This window comes from Talpa europaea (assembly GCF_964194135.1).
Source record: "Talpa europaea genome assembly, chromosome: X".
NCBI lineage: Eukaryota > Metazoa > Chordata > Mammalia > Eulipotyphla > Talpidae > Talpa > Talpa europaea.
The window spans coordinates 13,330,912-13,356,147 of NC_140081.1; the positions used below are offsets into that span (position 1 = coordinate 13,330,912).

The 25,236-nt window shown below is 39.0% G+C and overlaps 1 protein-coding gene across 2 annotated transcripts in view; it reads left to right on the plus strand.

Annotated features, from left to right (window-relative positions):
• Positions 1-25,236, plus strand: part of POLA1 (DNA polymerase alpha 1, catalytic subunit) — a gene marked incomplete at both ends in the record, with an annotated part of 266,915 nt that overhangs the window by 118,189 nt on the left and 123,490 nt on the right. For both annotated transcript variants that reach the window (XM_084258559.1, XM_084258560.1), the window contains 3 exons: positions 2,288-2,462; positions 15,552-15,730; positions 17,412-17,543. In XM_084258559.1, coding sequence (XP_084114685.1) covers positions 2,288-2,462; positions 15,552-15,730; positions 17,412-17,543 — 486 coding nt within the window. The remainder of the gene's footprint in view (positions 1-2,287; positions 2,463-15,551; positions 15,731-17,411; positions 17,544-25,236) is intronic.

Consider the following 25,236-nt stretch of genomic DNA (forward strand, 5'->3'; position numbering starts at 1 on the left):
ATAGCACAGCCATGTTTTTGAAAAAGTATATATTATACGTCTTTAAGAGGACTGTAAGCAAATGTGCCATCTAAGAATAGCCTATCTCCTAAATAGGTTCTGTTTTCTTTAAAATTAGCACTTAGAATATAGTGTTCTACTGAGGACTTATTCAGACTGTAAATGCAGATGACATCAGAGAGTGATGTTCCTGGTATATTATAGTTTGTGCTTTTGTTAAATCTTTGTGAATTATTTGCTCAGGGCTTAAAAAAGCTTCCATACGTTGTTTTAATTTTAACTATTTAACTGTTACGAGATGTAATTTTCTAGGACATTCCACTCGTCACCCATTTAGAGTTTTTTCATTAGTTTCCTACCAAACATGACCATACAGTTTTTAATAAATCGACTATATCTTGTTGTCCCTGTGAAGTGTACTTTATAACGTTAACAAATTTTCACATGGGTACTTGATAGAAGACCAACACTGCTTTTAATCTGTTTGTAAAAGTGTCCGCATGCTATTAAATACACTGTGAAAATTAGGTCTTTGAGGGATGTATCTTATGTCATAGCCTAAACATTCATGCAACACAACACGGCAAAACCTGTCATCTTTTCAGTTCTCTTGAATTAAGTCTTGTTTCAGCTCAGATTTTTGAACTACAGTAACATGTTTGGGTTACTGTTGAAGTTAGTTTTTTATGTGGATATTTAACATAAAAACTTTAATACTGAGCTTATGCTTAAAAATTTTCAACTGCTTTTTAATAAACACACTGAGAAGATAAAATGATACATTGGACGGTAACTGAGGCACCTTTTTAAAAAAAAGCATTTTCCTCTTTATTCACCATTAAAACTTATTAGACTCATCATCATTTAAAAATTCATAATTCTCATCATCATTTAAAAATTTATAATTCTCTAAGTTGACCAGAGTTCATGTGTCTGTGAACGGGCAGTTGAAAACAGTTGTGCTGTTAAAAGACACTGCCCATGGTGGTTTCCCACTGTTTTTGTCGTTGGCTATCACCTTATTCACATCTAATGATTCAAACGATTAAAAGGACAACAATTAAGGCTGGTTAATTCTGCCTAATTTCTTTCACGGTGTTGTAAACGGCTGAAAAATATTTATAAGCAAGACTTTTAACCTGAGGTTCGCTTCTTTTCTGCATTTCATCGTATCTTAGAACAGGCAGAATCTGCCTGATAAACATCCCAGTTTGTTTCCATCCAGAGTCTAGCTACAGAAAGAGACTCCTGCCTCTGGCTTCTGGTAAAGACAGCCATGTGGAAGGTTGTCTCTTCTTTGCGTTGGGCGCTGCACTGAGACTGATTGTAGCAGGAAGGAAAGAATAGAATTCACATTATAATCAGTTTTGCAGAGCAGCTGAGCACTGTGAATAGTTATAATTGACTAGTCTGAATATTAAATTCTGTTGCTGCAGCAAGAGAAAGAGTGGAGGGAGTTGTTGGATGTTGGTCCAGTAGGGTGATGGCTTTTGCATTCACAGATGATGGTGACCTCACCTACAAGGCCGCACATGGGCCACTTACATCAAATTTTGCAATGTTTATTGTAATAAAGAGGTAACCCTTGAAAAAAGGCTCTCTGACCCATCTTCCTTTCCTTGAGGAAGGAAGAGCCAAGTAAACAGCACAAAGTGACACGTCCTTCATCCTAGTAGTCCGATATTATGCTGCTGGAACACAGCTGCTCCACCAGTGTGCATCATTGGTTTTTCTTCTATCTGTTAGATCTTCTACATTGGATATTACCTGGGGAGAGAGGTGGGAGTTCCTTACCCTGCCATTGCCTCTGGCTCATATGCTTCTCAATGATATATACAGCTCTCATGGAAAGTATTACCCCAAAGTATGTAAGATGATGCTAAGATAAGCATTCTTGCAGAAAGGGGTTGCATTAACATAATGAAAAGATGCATGTTTTTATTTTGGTCATCTGTCCAAAAAGAACTTTCTGATTAGATTGTTAGCAAGTCTTAATATGTTTCTGTGATATGGCAGGTGGAATTATTCAATCTTGCCATGCCATCTTGTTGGTTTCCTATTTCAACAAAAAATAGAACACAACACATGCTGGATTTACATTCTTGGATAGTGGGCAAGATGTTCTCCTTGATCTTCTACTCTTAGATGCATATGAAATGTCTGCCAGTAGGTCAAAAGGACTTTTGGTGCTTAGAATTAGACACATAGAATTTCACTTGTCCCCTCTTTTATCAAGTGTGTGTGATTGAGTTTCTCACACCTTTACCTGTTTCATGTCTTCTTGTAGGATGGGTCAAATCTCAGTGCCAATCAGAGGGCCTATGCGCCTGAGCAGCTGCAGAAACAGGACAGTTTAATCATTGACATCCAGTACTACCTGGCCCAGCAGATTCACCCAGTTGTGGCTCGGATCTGTGAGCCAATAGATGGAATTGATGCAGCCCTCATTGCAACGTGGTTGGGTAAGTGTCCCGAGACGCCAGGGCCCTTCACCTGGCAACTGTGGCATAAGCAGCCCTCCTCCTCCTGTTGGGAATCCTTTTATGGCGTGGAGCTGTGTCAGGCATGACTGTTTATAGGTTAGGGATTTAGTTTTGCACTTGTTTGGTTAATGTCTATTTCCCTCATAGACTATGACCCCAAATACTTGCTCCCTCTGTAACTATGTGCTTGCTCCCTAGTAGGCACTCAGGCAGTAAATGCTGAGGGAAGGTAAAAGAAAGGATGTAGAAGAGATTTTAGATGCTGTTATATGAGTTTACACTGTTGCAGCTTTCATTTGTGAATTTGCGGTAATGATATCTTGATTATTGATTCATCTTGTTCTGTCTCAAAAGTATTTTCATATAAAGTGAGAATACACAGCTCTCTAGCATTTAAAAGTTGAATTGTTACTACTTTTAGTTCTTGATTCCCTGCAAGTATTTTGCTTTCTTTTAAATTCTTCTAAAACCGGACTTGTCCCATGTTTCTTTGACTTTTTGTTATCACCACATTGTCCTGATTGCTGTGTCAACAGATTTTCATCTCTTGCTTAGAAATAATCCGTCCTGATTTCTAGACACCAACACATAAGTGTTACATTGCTTTAAAGTCTCTATGCTCTATCCCATAGTGCGCAAAGATGAGAATTTTTAGATACTGCCTAATAAGACTTAGCAACTCCTCATTATCTGACAAGTAAAGTGCAGTTGCCTTTGACATCTCACTGCCCCTAACTTTGGCAGTTGCAACTCTTCATTTTTGAACTACAACCTATATTTCTTTCCTTATTTCTTATTTTTATGCTCAGCCTCCCCTTAATATGTCATTGCTCATTCTGTTCCTGCTTCATGGAAAAATTTTCTCCTGTTGTTGTTGAAAGGCCTGACTTAAGAACCTGGACTTGGGCATTTAGGGGTACTAGGATCAAATGGTGGTTCTGCTCTTCTCACGCTGCTGGCTTTGGCAAGCCTTTAAACCTTACACTTAGCCTTGGTTTCCCAGGTTGTTGTAACTAGACTTGCTCTGCGGGAGCAGTGAGATGATGCACTGGGACGTTGCGCCCAGGCCTGGAGCAGGAGTGTCTTATGAGTGCTCTTAGTAGTCCTGCCCCACCCTCCACCAGGCTCCTGCATAAATGAGCCCACACTCCTCCCGGAATGATATGCACACAGTTCGCACTCAGTGTGCATTTGTGGACTGAGATTAGGCAGATGAATGATCAAGGCACAAGTTTTCCATCCTGTCTCTATTGAGTATGTTTCTGAGCTCCTCCCCATCAGCCCTGTCTCCACTATCCCGTCAGTGTCTGCTCTGGAAGTGGAAACTCATTTTTGACATTTGCCTAAGCAAAACATAATTAGGAGATAAAATTCTGCTACACAAATCATCAAATAATGTATTCTCAAAGTTGAGTTGTATTTGATGATGTTTATAAATCCTCAGCTGGGAGGAAGGGTGTGTAAATGCACAACAGTTTTTAACTTCCATCTTTTTCTCTCCTCTGTACCGAGTGCTCACTCAGTTGGGTGCTGTAATAAGTACTTTGCATATGTTTTCTCCTGTAATCTTTGCAATAACCTAAGAAGGGTATATTGTGCTCATTCCATTTTATGAGAAGGCAGCTGAGGCTTACAGAGGTAACTCATTTGATCTTGTCACCTAACTTGTAAGTGGCTCTCCTTGACTGGATAGGCAGCTAACTCTGGCTCCAAAGCTTGGATTGTTAATCACTGTGCTACACTGTCCTGCCATTTCCTAGCTAAGAGGCGATCCCAGGTGGCATCAGCCAGGGGTGGGGCTCTGTGGATGTGAAGGTACTGGAGCTTCATCTTCCTGCTCTCTCCTCTCTCTCTGAAAAAAACTATATTTTTAAGAGTAGATCTCCCAGTTTCTTCATCTGTATCATCAAGAATCTTGTCTAAAGGCTAACCACTACCCTTTCCATCTTTCGTTTTGAATTTCTGGGGGTACCATGGAGGAGGGGTTGATGGAACAAGCCCTGCCTCATGAATGACATTGAACACGTAAGTAGGGAGTCTCTTAATTAGCAGAAGAGCTGTAGGGTACAGGGGGGCCTGCCTGAGTGCATAACCCGATGCCCTATCAGATGTCCCAAGACCAGTCATACCAAGAGAGGACCAGACTGGTTTTGTTAGTTTCAGAGGTTTTGTTAATTTCAGAGGTTATATTTAAGATCTTTTTTAGTATAAATTACACGGGGTTGATTTGAATTTTGCTTAAAGACAAACTTTATTGCACTTGCAGCTGTCTTATCAATAAAAAGGTTACCTTATGAATCTAGTTTTCACAAATTATTTTCTAAGTCAGTAACCTAGTGGGTCCTCTCTTGGCACTGCTCTCAGTCTCTGGAGGAACCCCTGTGTGCTTGCCTCTCCCCGCCACCTCTCCACCCCATCGCCTGCAAGTTGTGGCACAGCCTGTGCAGACACAAGTCTAGGCAGCCCCTTTTTGGGGCCATGTGGCCAATTAGAACTTTGAGAAGGGCTTCCTCCATTTTATTTTTCCTGTCATTTTTGTATTTTGCCTCTTGCCAGCAGTTTTTGTGCTGAGGTGGGTAAAGTGGTAGTCGGCTTCCTCCCCTGCTTGTCCTCTGCTGCCCCTGCCATTGCCAGGGGTACCAAGCCATCCCTCTGCATTACCCCTAGTCCTCGAGGAGTCCTGGAGCACTCCCTCTCTCCTCAGGAGCCTGCCCGTTGCCGGAGCGCTGGAGAGCGGGGCCGGTCCCCATGCAGATCTATAGAAAACATTGAGGTGCACCAGGCAGATCTTGGCTGATGTTGGCCCCCTGCCCTGGTCGGGAGCTGCCTTTTAATAGGAAGGCTTTATTGCTCCAGCCTGAGTGAAAAATGAGGGTAGCTATTCTTCTCCAGGGGATTTGACGTCCCTGCTATCAGTGCTCACTTAGCCCATGGATTTGGAGAGGAGGAGGGAGGGGATGCGGAAGTGGCAGGAAAGTAAGGGGAGTGTTGGGGGGTGCGTGGTTTCTAAGAGGTGCAAGCTGTAGGCATGAAATGACTGTAATTTGTTTTTAAAATTCTAAATCTGTTTTCTTTATATATAAAAAACTGCAGTTAGTGAACTGACACTGTTAAATAAGTTGAAGTGTACAAATGTATACATAAAATACAAGCCCTCCAACTGCCTAATCACAGATATAAAATAATTCTCCGGCTTTTAATGTAGTTTTTATCTTTGATTAATGAAATGTATTACAGTGTTGAAAGTTTAGTGAAGTTTGATACTTTGTCCTTTTAGTTAGTACAAAGAAATCAGGAATAATGGCATAATTTCATTTAGGAAAATTATTAAGTTCATGATTTTTTATTTTTAAGATTCTTTTGTGGAGAGCAACTATATTTTTCCACTACCTTTTCCTTTTTCTATTGCTTTTATAGTGCTTTCCTTGAAATGAAAGGCAAGTCTCAAGTGTTGGTTTTATCCTGTGGCTTCACTTTGGAAATTTCTCTATTTCTCCCCGTCAAGGTACCTTCTGAATTCTGTCTGGTGGCATGTTGCCTGGCCAGGTGTTCTGTATGGGAAGGCCGGTTTGGTGAAAAGGAGTGAGGATAGTCTATTAAGTGAGTGAATGAATACGTCTGTTGAGTTGAAAGAGAATAATTTGTTCTTTCTAATAACTAATGGTCCTCATTATCCCACAGTAAAATATGTATCATTTTTCTGAAACCCATACAAGATTATTGCTATTGGGCTTAAATAAAGCAAAATTTTACTCTTTTCCATCTTTGAATAGAAAAAAATATAGTATTACTCTTCTCATACAATAGCCCTATGGGAAACATGGCCACTAAAACTTGGAACTCTTAGCTTTTGTTCTGCAGACTATAGGTGTTTTTCTCTCTCTCTTGTTCTAATGTAAGTGCTCTATATTCTGTGGATGAAATATTCACAGTATGTTCCAACATCCAAGTAGTCTTCTGTACCTAGCAAAACAGACCAGGGATGAGAATAGTCTAAAGTTCATTCTTCAATTTTATCTTTTAATAAATGTATACAACATGCATAATGGTACTTAGAATTATATAATATCTTTGCTCCAATGAGCAGTGATTTGTGCAATAGCTGTTAAAGTACACTTCTTCATGGTCATTGATAAAATTTCAGGCATTGTTTATCTGGGCTGTTTTCTTATTGGTCCTGCGAAGTTACTGATGTTTACATCCCTTTAAAAGGGATGTAGGGCCTCCCCGGTGGCGCAGCGGTTGAGCGCTGGGTTGCGAAGCTGCCCGCGGCCTCTGCGGCACCGGTTCGATCCCCGGCTGCTCCCCGGCCACCGGAGGAGGATCCCACATGGTGCGCAGACCTCTCCTGCCACCCGCTGCTCCCCTCAGCAGTGTACTTCAGTCCTTCTGCCTGCTCTGCTCCCCACTCTGGCTCTGGTGAATTCTCTCACCCTCCCGTGCTTCTGACTGTACCCAGTGCATGTATAAACAAAACAAACAAATAAAATAAATAAATAAATAAATAAAAACATGCCTCTATAAAAAAAAAATAAAAGGGATGTAAATGTTCCCTTTTTAAAGAATGGCCAGCACTACCGATGTTACAGAAGGTGGGCGTTTCTCACTAGATAGCCCAGTAACATTTCTACGAAGTGCAACAATAACCTACAAAATATGAGGCAGAGTGACAAAGTGCAGGTGGCTGGGAATAGAATGATGCCAGTGGCAGGTGTCTTTTGCTTTTTCTCACCATTAAGCTTGGAAGAATGTCCACAGGTGACCATCATTTCCGAACCTTAAATATTTTTTATAACACAATTAACAGTAAAATTTACAAAGTCACATCACAGCAAATGCAAAGTAGGATGTTAAGTCTTGTGAACTGATAATTGCCACTTCTTCCAAGATGGAGAACTATTCCAAGCGCATTATCAGATGCTCAAGCTCCCAGCCTACTTCTGCATTCACCGAACAGGTTCAGGTCGAAGACCTGCTGTGCTTGGCATCATAATGGGAACTGTAAGGGATGCAAAGTTGAATCAGCCATGCTCCTTCACTGGAATTATAGTCCAGTCCATTGAATTGATTTCACTGTTGTGGGAAATTCTGGTGGCCAACACAGTGTATGTCTTGAATGAAGTAAAATAAAGAATTTCTGCTCTTCAGGGAAAGCTGGGGACACCAGGGAAGAGTTTAGAAAATTGGCAGCATTTGAGACATTATGAAAGTGTGTTATGGGGAGGCCGACACTGAGTTGGGGATGTGCCTGTCCCACTCACCACCCTTTCATCCAGCCGATGGATGAATGTCAGGGACCCTTACCATCACAGTGGTAATCAGGCCATGTCAGCCCCTCCTGATGGCACATTAGGGGAGTCTCAGAGAGCCTCTTAAAGGCACAGCCTTGTTCCTCCATCCCTAGCAGGCCAGCACACGATGGTTTCTTTGTGTCTCCTGAGCCCCAGTGCTTAGGGCCCACAGGGACTCAAGCAGACTCCTCACCTGACTCAAGCAGAGACCTCTGAGGACTTGGAACCAAACCTGGGAGTATAGTTAGAATCATTTAGATTGTTGCCTGCACTAGTAGTTCTGAATTTTGGCTTTGTATCACTTGGAGTTTCCAAAGAAAAATGGGGATTTTTCAAATTATTTGTTAATCAATTTTAAAAGATTTAAACTTTATTGAGGAATAATTGACATATATACCTGTGTATATTTAAAGTATCCAATGTGATGCTTTTTAAAAATTAGTCATTTACATGTGTATATAACTTCTGGGGTACAGGTTTACTCCTCCATGGGTGCACATGCTTCACTTGCCCATCACCCCCTTCCAGCCCTCTGTTCCCTCTGGGAGCCAGTATATTTTTCACTGTGTCAAAGAATTGTTTTTACTGTATTTGGCCAGTATATGTTTTTTTGGTTCTTTATTAATTTCCTCAGATAAGTGAAACCATTCACTGTCTTTCACTTTCTGATTTATTTCTCTTCGCATCATCACCTCTAAGTCCATCTATTTTGTCCCAAAAGGCACTATTTCATCTTTTGTAACAACCGAGTAGTATTCCATTGAGTATACATTTCAGTTTCTTTATCCAGTCCTCTCTCACAGCCTGAATTGCTAAAACGACGCTGAGGAAAAGAACTGAGGTATCAAACGCCCTGCCTTGAATGTGATGATTTGATACTCATATACATTGTGACATGATTACCGCAATCGAGATAAGTTTTCTCTCAAGATTTTGGGAGTTAACTTCTGCAGGACCGTAAAAATCCTAGGAGTTAAGCTTACCCAAAGGTCTGAATATTGTTTCTTTTGAAATACTTAGAAATTTTCTATTTGTCTCACGAAGAGGCTTATTGTTGGTATGAAAGGTACAACTGAATGGTTGTCTGCCACTTCTGTAGTAAATTGTCTTTAAATTGAACCTGCAGTATTTTTAAAAACTTTTTAATATGAAAATTCTGAACATGTACGGTAGTAGAGAGAACTGTAGAAGAAACCCCCATGGGCTCATCACCCAGCTTCAACATCCTGTACCTGTGGCTAATCTAATCCCCCCCCCCCCAGTTATTGTACAGCAACCTCTAGACAGATCATTTTATCTGTAAATATTTCATTTTGCATTTCTGAAAGGCAAGGATCCCCTTTTTAGCATAGCTGCAATGTTATCACTAGATAAAAAAAAAACCCTACAATTCGTTTATTTCATCAGATGTCCAGTAAGCGTCATATTTCCCTAATCGCTCTATGAATGCTTTTTTGGGAAAACAAACAAAAAACCTCCTTGTCTGAATTGGAAGCCAGTCAGGATCCATATGGTAGTTAATCTTTATCTTTTTAAAATTTTTTGATCCTTCCAATTTATTTGTTAAGGAAAAAGGTATTCTCTGTTCTATAGAATTTCCCTTATTCTGGAGTTTGCCGATTGCATCCTAGTAGTGCCCTTTAACTTTATGCTTCTCTCTCCCCTGTATTTCCTGCAGGGTGGTAGTCAGATCTAAAGACTTGACTATGTTTTTGTTCAGTTTATTTTAGTTTTTGCTAATACTACTACTTTTTTTTTTTTTGGTGGGACCCTCGCTGGCGGCCGGGGAACAAACCGGCGCTGCAGAGGCTGCGGGCAGCCTCGCAGCCCAGCGCTCAACTGCTGCGCCACCAGGGGAGGCCCCTAATACTACTTCTTGGGTAATGGTGTGTACCTCTGCAAGAAGGAACATAAAGTCTGGTTGCACTCTTAGCACATTTTGAAACAAACTCATGTATATTCAGAATAAACATACATGTATTAGACATGCAATAGTATGCCCTGAAGATTTACTCACTTTTCTCACCTTTTTCTTTTTCTTTTTAAAGATTTATTTATTTATGCATATAAGAACTGGGGTGCGGGCCAGTGGTGCAGGGGTGTTGAGAGGATTCACCAGAGACAAAGTGGGGAGCAGAACAGGCAGATTGACTGAAATACACTGCTGAGGGCAGCAGCAGGGAGACAGGAGAGGTCTGCTGCGCTGTGTGGGTCAGCTCTCTGTCCAGGGATGGAACTCGTGCTGCAGTGGCTGCTGAGACTTAATCCCTGCACCACCAGGGAGGTCCTCTCATCTTTTTCAATGTGAATTTCCTTGTGATAGTATGCATACAGAAAAGCACACAAAACCTCACTGAATAGCTAGATAAATTTTCACAAAGCGAATGCAACACCAATATAGTCAGCACTGAGCTCAAGAAACATTGCTACATTCCCAGAAACCCCCCTTGTGTCTCCTAGAAACTGTTCTCCACCCACCACTGGAGAGTTACTGTGTGACTTATGTCACATCATTGATGAGGTTTTCTTACTTTTGAATGTTATATGTACTGTGCCTTTACTCTTTGTGTCTGACCACTTCCAGTATTATGTTTGTTAGATTCATTTGTGTGGGTGTATTTGTTTTCTGTTTAGTATTCCATTTCATGAAGATAATACACTATATGTATGGCCATCTCCTGTGGATACATCTGTGGGTTGTTTCTACATTTGGGTGATTATGAATAGTGCTGCTTTGAACATTCTTGCATATATTTTCTGAACAGTGGCATGTATTGTGGTTGAGTATATACTTAGGAGACTTGCTAGATTGTGGAGGACATGTATGATCAGCTTTAGAAGATACTACCAATTTTTCGAACTGGTTAAACTAATTGACTCCCCTACTAGTAGTGGATGAATGCTCCACATTCTTTCAATACTTTGTGTTTTCTTTCTTCATTTTTTGCAGTAGCGTAACATAGTGACTTTCACTTACATTTCTTTGGTGACTAATGAAATTGAGCACCTTTTCATGGCTAATTGACCATTCAGCTGTCTTTCCCTGCACCGGCCCCCCTTTTTTTCCTTTAGCAACTTTATTTTTTTGTATTGAACTGGTGTTACACTGTGCTTTATGTAAGTTCCAGGCATTCATCCTCGAGATCCTTTCTCCTTTTGTCAAATGCCTATTTGTTTTTTTTCTACTTTTCTGTTAGGATTTTTTTTCTTATTGATTTGCAGGCATTCCCTATATATTCTGAATGAGTCCTTTGGAAATACATATCACAGACATCTATTCGGTGTGTTTAAAATGTAATTTACATTTCATGAAATATTATGATCTTAAGAGTATCATACAGTCAGTTTATCAAGACAGGACATTTTCATCACATAGAAAGTTTACTTGTCTACCTTCCCTATTAACATCCTCCTTCACAAAAGCAACCCCTATTCTAGGATTTTATATGAACGATTTCCTATGGTATATATTTTTTGTGTTTAGCTTTTTTCACTTAGCATATTTTTGTGTCTCATCTATTTTGCTGCAGGTATCCATATTCATTCTTTTTCATTGCCAAGTAGTATTCCATAACAGATCACACCACTTTCTTAAGTCTCCTGTTGATGCACATCTGCATTGTTTCCAGTGTCTGGTTATTGTGAATAAAACTGCTATGAACATTCGTGTAAAGGATTTTTATGGATATAGCATTCACCTTTTTAAAATTCATCAAGGATTTTTTTTCTTTAATCATACTACACTTTCAGTTTGCATATTTTTTCTAGGAAGTCCACATATATGGCAGCTTGCATTCATGCAAAAGATAAAGCACTTATTTCATAAAAGAAATGATTAGGAAAAAAAGCAACAGGATCCCATTAATTTGCTCCCCTAATAATTTAAGTGACTTCATATTACAAACAATTGCTTGTGAATATAAGTTAATTTCTCTACTCACTTGGATTTGTCCCTCTTCCCCACTTGTATGAACATGCCTAATTAGCTTTATACTAGTTATTTGCAGTTGCATTAATAGACACCTTGTCTTTTGAAGGAAGAGAATGATTTGGCTAAATATCTTAGTTTCAGAACAGACTAAATTCAGCTCGGGGTGAGGGCCGGTGAACATGCTGCGCGCCGGCATCATGCGCTGGCTAGAGAGGACAGCGGTAGGCAGAAGAACTGTGCTGAGTGGCACACTGGCAGAGTGTGGGGTAAGAACGGTTAGCCTAAGTGAAACAATACAGCTCTGTTGAACGCATCCTGGGGCCTCTGTTGTTATTTTCTGTAAATACTTCTTGAAACACGAGAGCTTTGATCTTGTTGCCAAAAGAACAGGAGTTCATACACATTTTCTAACTTTATAGGCAGTATTTTCCTTTCATTCCATAGTCTCCTCTGTCTCCCTCGCGTTCAGCCTGAGAAAGTGGTGTGGGACTGGATCCCTGGAAGTCACGGGGCTGAAGTAAAGCACAGCTCGTGTCTGCTGCTTATGGGGAAACCAGGGATGCTCTTCTCCAGATTGCTGGCTCCACCAAGCCCACGTCGGCTGCTCTTTCTTTTATTCTGTGCCAAACTGAATGAAGGCAGTAACTAGTCTAGTAGAAGAGAAAGTTCTTTTTATCAAATGGGACATAAAGTTTGCTTCTTTCAGCCAATTGTTCAGAGAAAGCATTTAGAAGAGAAGGAATTTGGAATTGTTTTGCATCTCTAGCTCAAAGATTTATGTGATTGATTACTGTATGGTGAGCAGTATAACATGGATTACACGTTGTATATGTGTTATGCCAAATGTGGTCAGAAAGTCTTCAATGTAATTTGTGACAAAAGTGTTTCATTTTGGAGAGACAGTAATTACCAGCCGGGTTGTCCAGGTAGCAGTTCTGTTTTGCACTTTTTAAGATTCAGGATCGACCTCTAGGTGGCAGCACCAGATACTTTTTTTCCTGTTTCATTCCAGCCTAAATGAGTTACGATATAAGCAGTAAAACTTTGAAGTTTCCTAAAACTTTGCAATAAGCTGCTTATTGCCAATTTTATGAGGATTTGGAAAAATTAATTTATGTGTTGAATTCCAGTTTGGGGGTTGTTTAAGCCTGGATTTTGACCTTTAAAAAGAAGCTATCCTAATTTTTTTAAGAAGTGATCCTAATTTTTTTTTAACAAGACAATAAATGTTTTTCTAAAATGGTTTTATTCAATCTTCTGTCATTTGCTTATTGAACTTAAAATTTTTCTCCCAAGGAAATCACTTTTTATATTTTTGTATCCAACTAAACTTGTACAAAGGCCATTATATACCTAATATTTTAAGGTCAGTACAGTAAATTTTCCCTTTATATATATATATATATATATATATATATATATATATAAAGATTTATTTGTTTATGCATACAAGAGCTGGGGTACAGGCCAGAGGTGTGTGTGTGGGGTGGTAAGAGGATTCACCAGAGACAGTGGGGAACAGAACAGGCAGATTGACCAAAGGACACTGCTGAGGGGAGCAGCGGGACAGTCAGGAGAGGTGTGCTGTGCCATGTGGGTTGCTCCCTGGCCAGCTCGGGGATCGAACTCATGCTGCAGTGGTTGCAGACAGCTTCACAGGTTGTGTTTTAACCCCTTGTGCCACCAGGGAGGCCCTCTCCCTTATATTTTTAATATTTAACACTGACCTATGACTAAGAGTGCTGAGATAAAGCTTCTCTTTAGAAAATTCAGCTTGGGGATAAAACTGGAGTTCTTAACTAGGCCAGATGCCTTTGTTATTGCTGTGGACAGATAAGGGTTGTTGTGGAAATGGACATTTACAGTAGGCATTTCATAAGGCCTGGTATTTTTGCATAACCTCAGATGCTTGTTGAGCATTTTTCCAAAAGTAGCAAGGTGGCCCATTCTACTTTTGACTTAGCAGCAGACTGCCCTGGGCCTCAGGTGAGCTAAGTGGGCCATGGTGGTGTGAAAGGTCTAGGGCGAACTTCCGTTGCTTCCTTGTCACGGCCTGGCCAGTTTTGTGTGTGTGCAAAGCTAGTGTTGCTTTGTTCTCTGATCTTTGGGCTGTGAAAGAAGCTGGCCTTTTAGAAAACCCTTGCTTGTTGTTTTTCCTTTTTTCTTACTTTTTGAATAGTTTTGGCCTGGGACATTGATGAATAATCATACTATCAAAGGTGAAACTGCTGTCTCATAATTGCAAGTAAATCAAGACTTTATGTGAATACGGTTGGATTCAGAACTAGAGTTTAAGCAATTTGCAACAGTTACCCTTCATGCAGAGAAGAAATGGCCTCATTCAAGGGCATGATCTCTCTCACTCAATTCCTCTGCTCCTTGCTGTCTTCTATTGTGAGGGTATATGTTCCCACATACTTCAGTAATTTGCTGTTTCTCTTAGGGATTGGTAACTTGTAAAATAAAAATGTATGGTGAGTCTTAAGATCAAGTGTTCTGTGTTACAATAATTTTTGTCATGAGCCAAAACCAGTTTTTCAAGTTGTTTTGATTGTGTATTCTTTGTTTTATTATATTTGCTCTGAGATACTCTATTAACTTGCTATATACCATGAACATGTGTTTCTTATATTTTTCAAATGCATACTACAGAATGAATATAGTAGTCTAGATTAAATGATGTTCATTATTTTAATTTGCATTCATATGACATTTACTGAGTGCTTAGCACATGATAGACACCTTTGAAAGTGGTTTGTTCTCTAATATCTGATTTAAACTTGAAAGAGCTGGTTGGTGATATGTCCTCCATTTTGCAGGTGAGAAAACTGAGACTCAAAATCACAGTCTACTTATTCTTTGTTCAACACGTTTCAACTGTGTCAGAGTCAACTTCAAATCTTCTATTATTGCCAGATGTCACTTGACAACAGACCATATAGGATTTAAAATCTTATCACTACATTTTTAATACATCTGTTAGAGTATCTACCTATGCAGCTGTTGATTGAATGAAAACAATAGTAGCTTTTGACAGATATGCTTTGACCATGGGTTAATTAAATTGGTTGGCCTAAAAATGTTCCTTAATAGTGTGTGGAAACAAAATAGCATGAACTATTCATCATTTGTTCTTGTGTCATTTTGATTGAGATATGGAAGGTATATTTGGTTTCCAGATTGTTGGGGATAGTTTGGCCTATAGGCTCCGTAAATCCATTGTTTTGCACATCTTTTACATTTCTGAATTCAGAACACCAAAAAACCATGTCGTGTTTTGTCTCAGATGCAGCTACTGAATTTTAACCACTGAATTAGATTGCAACCTACATGCTGTTAACTGCTGAGCCAAGATGGAATCGACCACTGCATTGAAATCAGGGTTAGCAGTTGTGTCTGCACTTGAAGGAGTGTAATGGCAGGGAACTTGTTTTATTTAATGGCATTTTTATTCTCTGTTTTCAGTTTTAATAATGATATTTTGATTTTACGAGGTTTTCTTAATAACAGTGCACATTTTTATTGGAGATTTTCACTGTCACTTTAAGAAAATAATAAAACCATCCTATATAAGTAGTTGCTTCTGAACCCACATGTCCAGTGGCATATTGCTGCATTGTGTCAGGACAGTTTACTTGTTTTATTTATAAAGGAATCTTTGGTAACTAGAGAAGTCATTTGTCCATGTAATGTGAACCTTCTTTATCTTGAGTTTAAATGGTTGTGGATGTGTGCATGAATTTAAAATCATTCTTTTGTGAGTTTTCTCCTTGGAGGTATTTTTTGGATAAGGGAATTCAAATAATTGTACCTTTCTGGGTTTGTTTTTTTCTCTTACATTAATAGGACTCGACCCTACTCAATTTAGAGTTCATCAGTATCATAAAGATGAAGAGAATGATGCTCTACTTGGTGGCCCAGCACAGCTCACCGATGAAGAGAGATACAGGGACTGTGAAAGATTCAAGTGTCCCTGTCCTACATGTGGGACCGAGAACATTTACGATAGTGTCTTCGATGGTTTGGTTAGTTGTTTCTTTTTGTTTATTGTTTTCATTTTGTGGGCAAATGAGTATAAAGACCTTTTCTCCACACTCTATGTTGAAAAAAGGGAGGGGAACAGTTACATGTTGCTTTTATGTGTTTTAAAGAATTGCAGCATCGTGTAAATTCTGTTTTTGTGACTTTATTTCTTCTTGAAAACTCTTAGTAAAATGTGTTTGAATATTGTTTTTGGCTTCCCAGAGTGCTTGACCTTGGTTTTTAAATGGAATCTCTTAAAATTTCTAAATTATCTTGAGGTATTTTTTATTGTAATTCCTTAATTAGTACCTATATTTCCCCACTCCCAGCCCCAATTTATTAAGACTTTGAGCAGTATTTTTCTTTATCTTAAATCAAGTTAATGGGAACTAAGTGTTTTGGGAAAGTTTTTGTTTATCTTTACACATCCCACTTGCCTCCTTTCTGACAAAGGTACTTTTGATTATCTTTTCTGCTGTCTTTGAATGTCAGACATTTAAAAAGTCACAGGAGACATTCCTCTCAAGAAGTACTGCCAAAAAATGTATCATTGACCTTGGATCAGAACTTGAAACTTGGCCAGTTTACTTAATTCCATTGCAGAGTTATACATGTACTAGCCATTGGCAAATGAGTAGGCAGTAGAATTGTGTAAAACCTTGAAACTGAAAGAAAATGCATCCTTTATCTAAATTAAAAGTAATTATTTTAAGTTAATTTGGACAAACAGCAGATGTTTAGCATTTTTTTGAATCAAAACAAAGCAGGCTTTGGAAGCAAGTGCAAGGAAGAGGCAGACACAGATCAGCAATACTTGCTAAATCCTTGAGTTTTGCTTCATTACAGCTGTAAATAAGATAGTTAATTGCATGGAGGCTTGACGACTTGCAGATGGGCTAACTGTGGAAGAGCCGATGTCAAGCTCTAAAATCTCTTCCACCTGGAATTGCTTAATGTGGCGGGTAGGGTTATGTACCAGATTGGAGCAGGAAACCAAGATGTTTAAATATCAAGAAGGAAAACAAATGTTCCAAAAACCCCAACAGTTTTCCTATATATTATATTTGCTTTGTCTTTGTTAAAAACAAAACAAGATATTTTCTCGAACTGCTGATAGTTAATTCATTCAAATTTCTATTCTTTCTGTCTCCCCCAAATACGTTTCACTGGGGATGTGCAGGGGATTGACAGAAATTTTAGATTTGCCAGGCTGACAATAAATGATTGCTTTGTGGTAGAACACTTAATTTTCAGGCTTTCTTCTTGAAATTAAGTTGACAGTATGAAAGCAAACTAATGTCATTAGCACTCTTGCTTTATCTTCCAATTTTGGAATAAATAAATGCATATTTTAAAATTTGATCAATATCTCTACATGGGTATTTCCAGAGGGAAAATTATTTTAACCATAGAGTCTGTCATGTATTAAAAGTTAAAAAAAATGATTTCAGCATTTTTTCCTTCAACTTTGTACTCTATTATGATGGTGGCAATAGAGTGGAGGATATGTATGAGAAGGGGACCTCTGGAATGAAAGTAGTTGATAAAAATAGGTTTAAAAACTCATCAATACAGTGAATTGAAAATATTGTCTACCAGGGAAAGCATGTATGTTTTTAAGCGCAAAATACTTTTATAAACTTGTAATAATCTTTTGTATACCTGTCTGTCTTGACTTCTTAGGGAACCAGTATGGAACCCAGCTTGTACCGTTGCAGTAACATACACTGTAAGGCTTCACCTCTATCCTTTACAGTACAGCTGAGCAACAAATTAATCATGGATATTAGACGTTGCATTAAAAAATATTATGAAGTAAGTATCCTTAATGAGTTTCTTATATACACAACTTATTTAGGTTTGGTAATTTGTTTTAAAATAAAACTATGGTTTTGTGCATGTGGGCTTTCTGTGAAATTGAAATTTTGAAAAGACTTGAGGAAAATGATCGGATTTTTTTTTTTTCCGGTGAGTAGTACATCTGAGCAATATTTCAAAGGAAATTCTTGCTTTTGAGGAGATGTGAGAATATAATGAGGAAATGTCTTATTTGTTACCTAAATAAGAATAAATTTTCTCTGGTATTTGGACAGAGGAGGAAAATCAATATTGCCTATCTTTGTCAAGTAGAGCTACAATAGCATGTGTGGTGATATTAATAAACTGCCCAGTTGCTAAGACTTTGTGTTTAGGTGGCAATCTAAACCATTTCGTAGCTTGTTTTTCCAAGGAAATAAAAATAAACATCTTTAAAATCTAAGTACAGTTTGTTTGGCATCTTAAAGAGAATGTCTAATTTGTATAAATATATAGTAAAAATGCCAGAACAATGAGTGAGCTATACACATTAGAACGGATTGTTTTTTGAAGGTTTCATTTTGTTTTTAACATACTTCATATGTATGAGGTTTTTTCTCTTAAAATTAAAAAAAACAAACTTCACATTTCCCATTTGATTTTTCTTAGTGTTTTATTATGTCATCCTCTAATCAAAATTTCTATTACTTGAGAGTTCACTGTAACTTTTTGAAAAATGCTATATGGGCAAGGCATTTCTTTTAAAAATGGATTCTTTTAGGTAAGTCTTAGGAGTTTGATCAATATCATTAATTTCTACTTCTGTGTTGACATGTAACATAGCATTTTCTTCTTTACATCAAACTCCTTAAGTGAAAATCAAGTATTAGGTCATTTGGATGAAGAGTGAAAACACAGAGTTCCAGTATTGTGATTTTACACTAGAATAAATTAGTATTTGTCAAAAACCAGAAAATCCCAAGTTGGTTTGTCCTAAGATATTTTTAAAATAATAATTATGACTACATTTTGGGAAATTTGAAACATTTTAGTGAATAATCCTGTGCTGTAGTTAATGAACCATTGGATGAGAATAAAGGTTATCTTTGGGTTTGCATTCCATAATAGATGAAATGTTGAGCACATGAAATATTAGGCCTTTATTTAGCATGAGGAGTCCAAATCAAAACTGTTCAACTCATTTACAGACCTCAATGAGCAGAGTGTGATTCTGGAGTCTTGGGAAGAATTCCGAGTTTTCTCTGTATGTTTAGTCTATCAGAAGCTTCACCATGGAAATGTTAATGCTCATCTATTTCCTTGTACAAGAAGGGCTGGTCTGTTTTGACTAAGTTGAGAATAATCAGAAAAATGATCTCCTGTATAGTTAGAAATATGCCCTGAGAGATTGATTTCCAAGCCAATTTTGTGTGTTGTGGTGGTGGTGGTGGTGGTAGTGAAATAAGTGTTTTAGAAGCTAAATAACCTAGTTTTAGGGATTCAGATGTTTAAACCTAGGTTTTTAAAGCATTTGCTTTAATTGACTTGTCAGCTGGCCATTGCATTAACAGCAAGCAGTTGTCCACTTGATTGACTTTGCTAAGGATTTGTAATTAAAATATTCAGATGTCACCTTTAAGTTGAAGATCGATATGACTCTCCTCAAAATTAGGAACCTTTTTCTGTATTTTCTGATCTTATTCAGATGTGATTGGATCGGAGGGTAAGAAATACAGTATTGTTCCTTTTCATGGCTCCATGCTGAACAAATATTTCAAATTTTTTAGAGATCAGAGTTTTTGTATAGAAAACTTATGTACCTCTGGGTTCTAATTCATTGGCATACTCACTGCTGTTCCCTCCTGACTCCAGAATTAAATGAACTGTTGCCTGGAGCAGGACTTGGCCTTGAGTTTCTTTTGTTATTGTGCCTCAAGTTACACTGATTACATTTAGTTAAGTGGATGATACCACAGTGGTGGTAACCAGGTGTGGATTAATATACCTTGCGTGCTGGAGATGAGGGTACTGGTAATAAGTACTGAATTAAGTGACTGTTAGCTAAAGCTAATGACCAAAATGGTTTCCTTCTATTTTGCGAGTTAAAAAGTACTACCCACTGGACATAAAATTTGTGAGTGGACTGAGAGCAAGAGTCTCCAATTTTTTTTTTTTCATTTTACTCTTAGAATTACTGCAGAGGAAAAATGACCTACATTTCTGTAAGGAAGGAGCTTTAGGAAGACAGTGGAGGATTATGGTACTTGACCAAACAATGTAATCAGCATATATAGTGGTAACTTGGTATACTTTGTACCAAGGAACATAGTTTGCCATCACCAGGAAATGAGGTTGTCAAAAGCAGAGGACCACAGTTTAGGGTAATAAAGTAATACTTCTAATTCCTTTTTAAAAGTGCGTGTTCTATTCTGTCATGAATAAATAGTATTGACTGAATAAATGTGATGCACCGGACATTTTAAAAGTTGGCATATCTAACGATCAGTCTACATCATCTAATATTTTAATACTGGCTCCTTAATAGGAGAGTAAATGCTTTCTTTCCTCTCTTACCATAAAAAAATGATTGTATCCCTAAAATTCTCATTTCCTGGAATATTTAAATTTCAATATACACAGACAAACAGAAAGCACCAGACAAGGATATTTTAAGTAGTATATTAATTTCTTTAGAAGGGAAACAACTTTAGTGCTTTATCCCAAGGTTTGATGAAGCAGTGAAAGACTGAGGCTAGCATGGAAAGCTTTCGTTCCAAGTTGATTCCATGCCTTGGCTTTTGTTGGTTCCTCTGTACAAAGTTAAAACTGAGCTGGTATTTTTTGAGAATCATAAAAATCAGTTTAAAAACTTTTTAGGGATGTTTTTGAAAGACTCGATTTTACAGTGAAAAATTTATATGTGTTCTCTCTCCCCTTAAATCTGCTCCAGAAGAGCAAACACACACACACAGACACACACACACAGACACACACACACACACACACACAAAAGGGAGAGAAACACTAGCTAATCTAAATTGGGAAATGAAGAGGGCTTTTTTTAAGCATGAAAATTTCATCATCTTGTCAGCTGGCAGAATGCCTGCTGTGTGGATTCACAAAGGCTAAGAATTACACTTTCATGAAATTTTCCTCACTAACTGCCCTGGTTAATTTGAAAGATAACCCACTGTTCTAATTCATTCCTCAATTGGGCGGTGCAGGTTTTATCTTTGATCTGACAAAGCATTTGTGTTAATCGTTTTGGCCCTCCACTAGACACTCTTGGGATTGTGCTTTTACAATAAATGTGTCTGTGATAGCTCTTTAGTCTATTATACTTACAATAGATCCATAGAACTGGTAATTAATTCTCCACTGCTTTGGAAATGGGAAGAATAGGTGTAGCTCTGTCAAGTGCTGCTGGGAAGTTTGTTTAGCTGGTTCATTTTTGAAGTGTTCCCCTCAGCCATCCATGAAACAGCCGCAGAAGAGAATCGAGATTGAGATCCTGCCTACCCCCAAGACTTGCTAATAAATGGGAAATTTGGCCCCTCTCGGTACCTGGGAAGGAGTAGTGGGTTATTTCATCTCGAGTACTGTTAGTTATAATGTACATTAAATCTTCTTTCTAATGCTTAGAGAGACACTTTTCTAAAGGTGGACAGGCAACTGAAATATGCTCCTAAATTCTCACCAATTACTTAGACAGGGTGTATGGTGTTCAAAGGAACCAAAATAGATTCCTCACCAGTCTTGTAGTGTTTCCAGATGCTCACAAGGAGCATTACTTAGAGTACTTCACTGTGATTCCTAAGCATAGAGATATTGCTGGCCTTCCTTCTAGAAAAATTGACAGTGAACAGTTAGTGCAAGCCATGGCATCATTATTGTTGATTAGTTGGTAGGTCCAGAAAATAGTGGTTGCGTTCCTTAGAACTTTGCTATTGGCTTTTCAATATCAGAATTTTCCTGAAATAAGCTTTCTGAGGATGGGGGGGTACACTGTCTTCCTTGTCTCATCTGTGATCCCTACTATAGCCCCTTGCTCTCAGATCTCTGCCATACCCCCTTGTCACAGCCGTAGTTGCTGTATCTCTTTTGGCCCCACTTTTATGGGGAATTCCAAAAACAAATCCAGTGTCTGTTGCCTCCTGGTACAGAGTAAAGAAGGGAGAGGGAGCGTTTGACCATCAGTGCCGAGCCCCACCATCCTGGCTGTGCATTCCTCTAGTGGGGAGACAACACCCATCTGGGAAGTGGAGTGCCACGCTTTGTGGTGGATGAAGAATCCATGTTAAGTGAATTTAACAATTTTCCATCTTTGCCAGAAAAAAAAGATGCTTGTTATTTTTGAAATGGATATGCATTGCTCAAAGACAAGATTGGTAACAAATTCCACACACGTAAAATTAAGCCAGAGGTTGAATTGGAGCTACCTTTTATCAAACAGGCAAGGAGGGTGGCACGGAATCCTGGATAAAATATTTACTCCACCAAAATATACACCCTTTCAGCATCACAGACAACACAATTCAAGGTGCCCAGCAGTACTTAGATTTCTAGAGGAATGCACAGACCTTGATTAGTAATTAAATCTGATAAATTAGAGATGAAGCAGCCTCCTACCCCATGGACACTCCCCGCTCTTAACCCTGTAAATCACTAGCAAGGCTACTCTCGTTCCCATTGCCTATTACTCTTCAGCTATAGCCGTATAGCATGACAGAGCTGGAGTGTGGATAGGGCTATAGGACAGATAGGTGGATCTGTGGGGTTGAGAACTTGTACCGATGTTCTGTAACTCCTATTCCACTGCAAATATTTGCTGTTCAATAACCCTCAAAATTTCTCATTTCTTGCCTGTGGTGATGCAGGCTGATAGTTTTTAGGTTATAGGTTGCAATATGCAGTAGTCTCACAGGTACATTAGTTCAAAATAGTTTAAACTCTAAGCACTATTGGAATTATTGTTTATTTCCTTGCCTCTGCATTTATATTTAGAACAATTTAAAAAGAATAAATTGGGTTTCTTTTTTGTAAAGACTCTTAACAGCATAATTATACGTGGTACAGAAAGCATGCAAAGAAGCAATAGATATCCATCCCCCCATTCAGCAGCGCAGGCAGTGCAATCCATGCTGCCCAGCAGTGCTTGAAGGAGGATCGTTTCTTTAGGAACCCATGGAAGGCATCCTAAATCTCATTAAAACAAAACAAAACGAGCATACTGAGAATTTGTATTTCTTTTTGCTTCATACCATTTGATGGGAAGCTAAGCCTAAATGAGGCTATGGACACCAGTGGCATGTTTTTAAATGGTGGGATTCTAAGCATCGATCCCCATCCCCAGGGCCCATTGATGGAGGCTTCGTAGGTTTTTAGCAAATGGCTGATGTTTCTTAGGTTTGAATATCAAGCAAGCTAATTGTTGAGTCAAGTGTCGTATTATGCTGCTACACCACAGTGTGTTCTCACAAAAAACTGTAAGAAACAAGGGATTTCTCCAGTAGAAGCTGGTGTAGAATCTCATTGTTAGTACATTTATTGTTGTACAAGTGTACGTAAATAATGGACCAATTCCAGTCCCTTAAAACATGTCCGCTGCACATTCTACACATGCAGCTTATGGTATGAATATTAGTTGTTATAAAGGAGTTCCAGCAAGCAAATTGGATCAGATACACCTAATGCGCTACCTGCTTTTTATCCGCTGTAGAGTAACAGTTGCACTCTCTACATTTATCACAACAACTCTTTTATCTTTGATTTCATTTCATCTTAACCTATGGCACAGACCCTGTTAGGGGAAGCTCAGGATTGGAGCGTGAGCCCAAGGAACCAACAGGGGACCTATACTAAGATTGCTGAGGTGCCCTCACCACAGGGATCAGTGTTGTCTTTTGAGGACCGACTCTAGAGCTACTTTCAAGACATGAACTTGGGCTCTAGCCTCTCTGTTGCCCACAACATTACCTGCTTACACATATTCTCCCTGCTGAGCTTTCGTCAGAGGTGAAGGCCACTATAGCCAGGCTCTTTCCTATCCTCTCCCTATGTTCTGAAAGCTTACCAGTCAGTTCTACCCGTTTTCAGACCATGCACTGCTAGCCTCCCAATAGACTGTGAAGTTTTGTTCTTAAACACCTAGGTCAGAGTCCCTATCTGGTCACTTACCAGTTCTGTAACTTGGACTAGTTATTGAACAACTTCTCTAAGCCACAGTTTTAAAATGGCCTATAAAACAATGATAATAATGGTACCTGCCGCAGAAAGTCTTAATGAGGACTTATAGGGGACAATGTATTTGAAGTTCTTAGAAAACACACGGAGGAGGCTCCTTTATGCTCTTTATTCCAATCCGTGATACGGTAGCTGGCTCGGCTGTGTTCCTTTGTGTGCTTAGAATCCGCAGGAAGTCAGACTTGAACTGGGGACCATGCTCCCCCTGTCTTTTGAGTTGTCCAGCTGGAAGTCTAGATGTTCTTCCTGCTCTCTTCCTTCCTCCCATCCAGTCAGACCGATGCCACACCATGCTGTGCCTCCTCCCTGCAGTTTGCTAACATGGGAGTTTTGCTTCTCAGTGTTGGTGAATAAAGTCCCAAAGTCAGCCCCAGGAAAGGGCACTGATAAGAGCAGCTTGATGCAGTGGCTACAAGCTCAAAGACTATACTTGAGCTAGGTTTAACTACTTCAAGGCCCAACAGCCATTACTGTACTCAGTAAAGTTAAAGAAAGCATTGGTGATAATTAGAGAGGTTAGTGCTGTCTAGAGACTGTCCCATGTCATGAATAGCAGCACCAGGGCTATGGCCATCCTTGGGATCCTAGGCCAGAATTCTGCATACCAAATTTGGTAAGAAAGCCATTTATGAGTAACAAGTTGAATTTTCATGACATTTATTCTTTCAGTGAGATGGCGCAAGAACCCTGGCCATTGACATTGGCGTTATGAGTTAGGCCAGACGACACATCTGACTGGATCATGAGTCCAGAAAGCAGATTATAGTCACCTGGCAATGAACTAGTCCATCCGGTGAAGGGAAACTTGGGGTCTCAGCAACTTATGATACGGTTCACCTCCTCTAAAGAGAAAATTGGAGGTTTTTTGAAATGCTGGGGAAATGCCATAGGTATTGTCAAGTATCTGAAAACAAGTGGGTAAAAACAGAAAACTGCTTGTGCCAAAACAGTAGAATCCCTTTCTTTAGTTTGATTCTCTCACCTTGTGTGTTTAGGAAAAACTCAACACCAGGTCTAACTCCAGTCATCTGACGCTGCTGCCTTGTAGTAGAGTAAGAAATTGAACCAGAACAGATTTCATTTAACCTTTCAAAAGTGAGATTTTCACACTTTTGACCTTCTTGACTTCAAGGAGCAAAGTGAAACTATCCATTCTCTGCTGCACATGTAAACAAGGGATGGGAGGAGAGCACACACCTCAGACAACGGCTGTCTCTCCTGTGTGCTCTGCCTAGAAAGTGCGCGTTATGGTTCATGTGGAAATGGGCCCTTTGCGGATAGTTACAGATACGGATTTCCAGATCATCCTGTCTAGCTTAGTCTTGTGTTAAATGGAATAACCACATTTCTCTTCAGGAGGGAGTTCATTCAGCTGCCTTTCCAAGGTACTGTAGAAAAATTCTCAAAGCCTGGATTCCTGAAAGTAATACTAATAATAAAAATTAAAGCACTGATATTTTCTCATTGA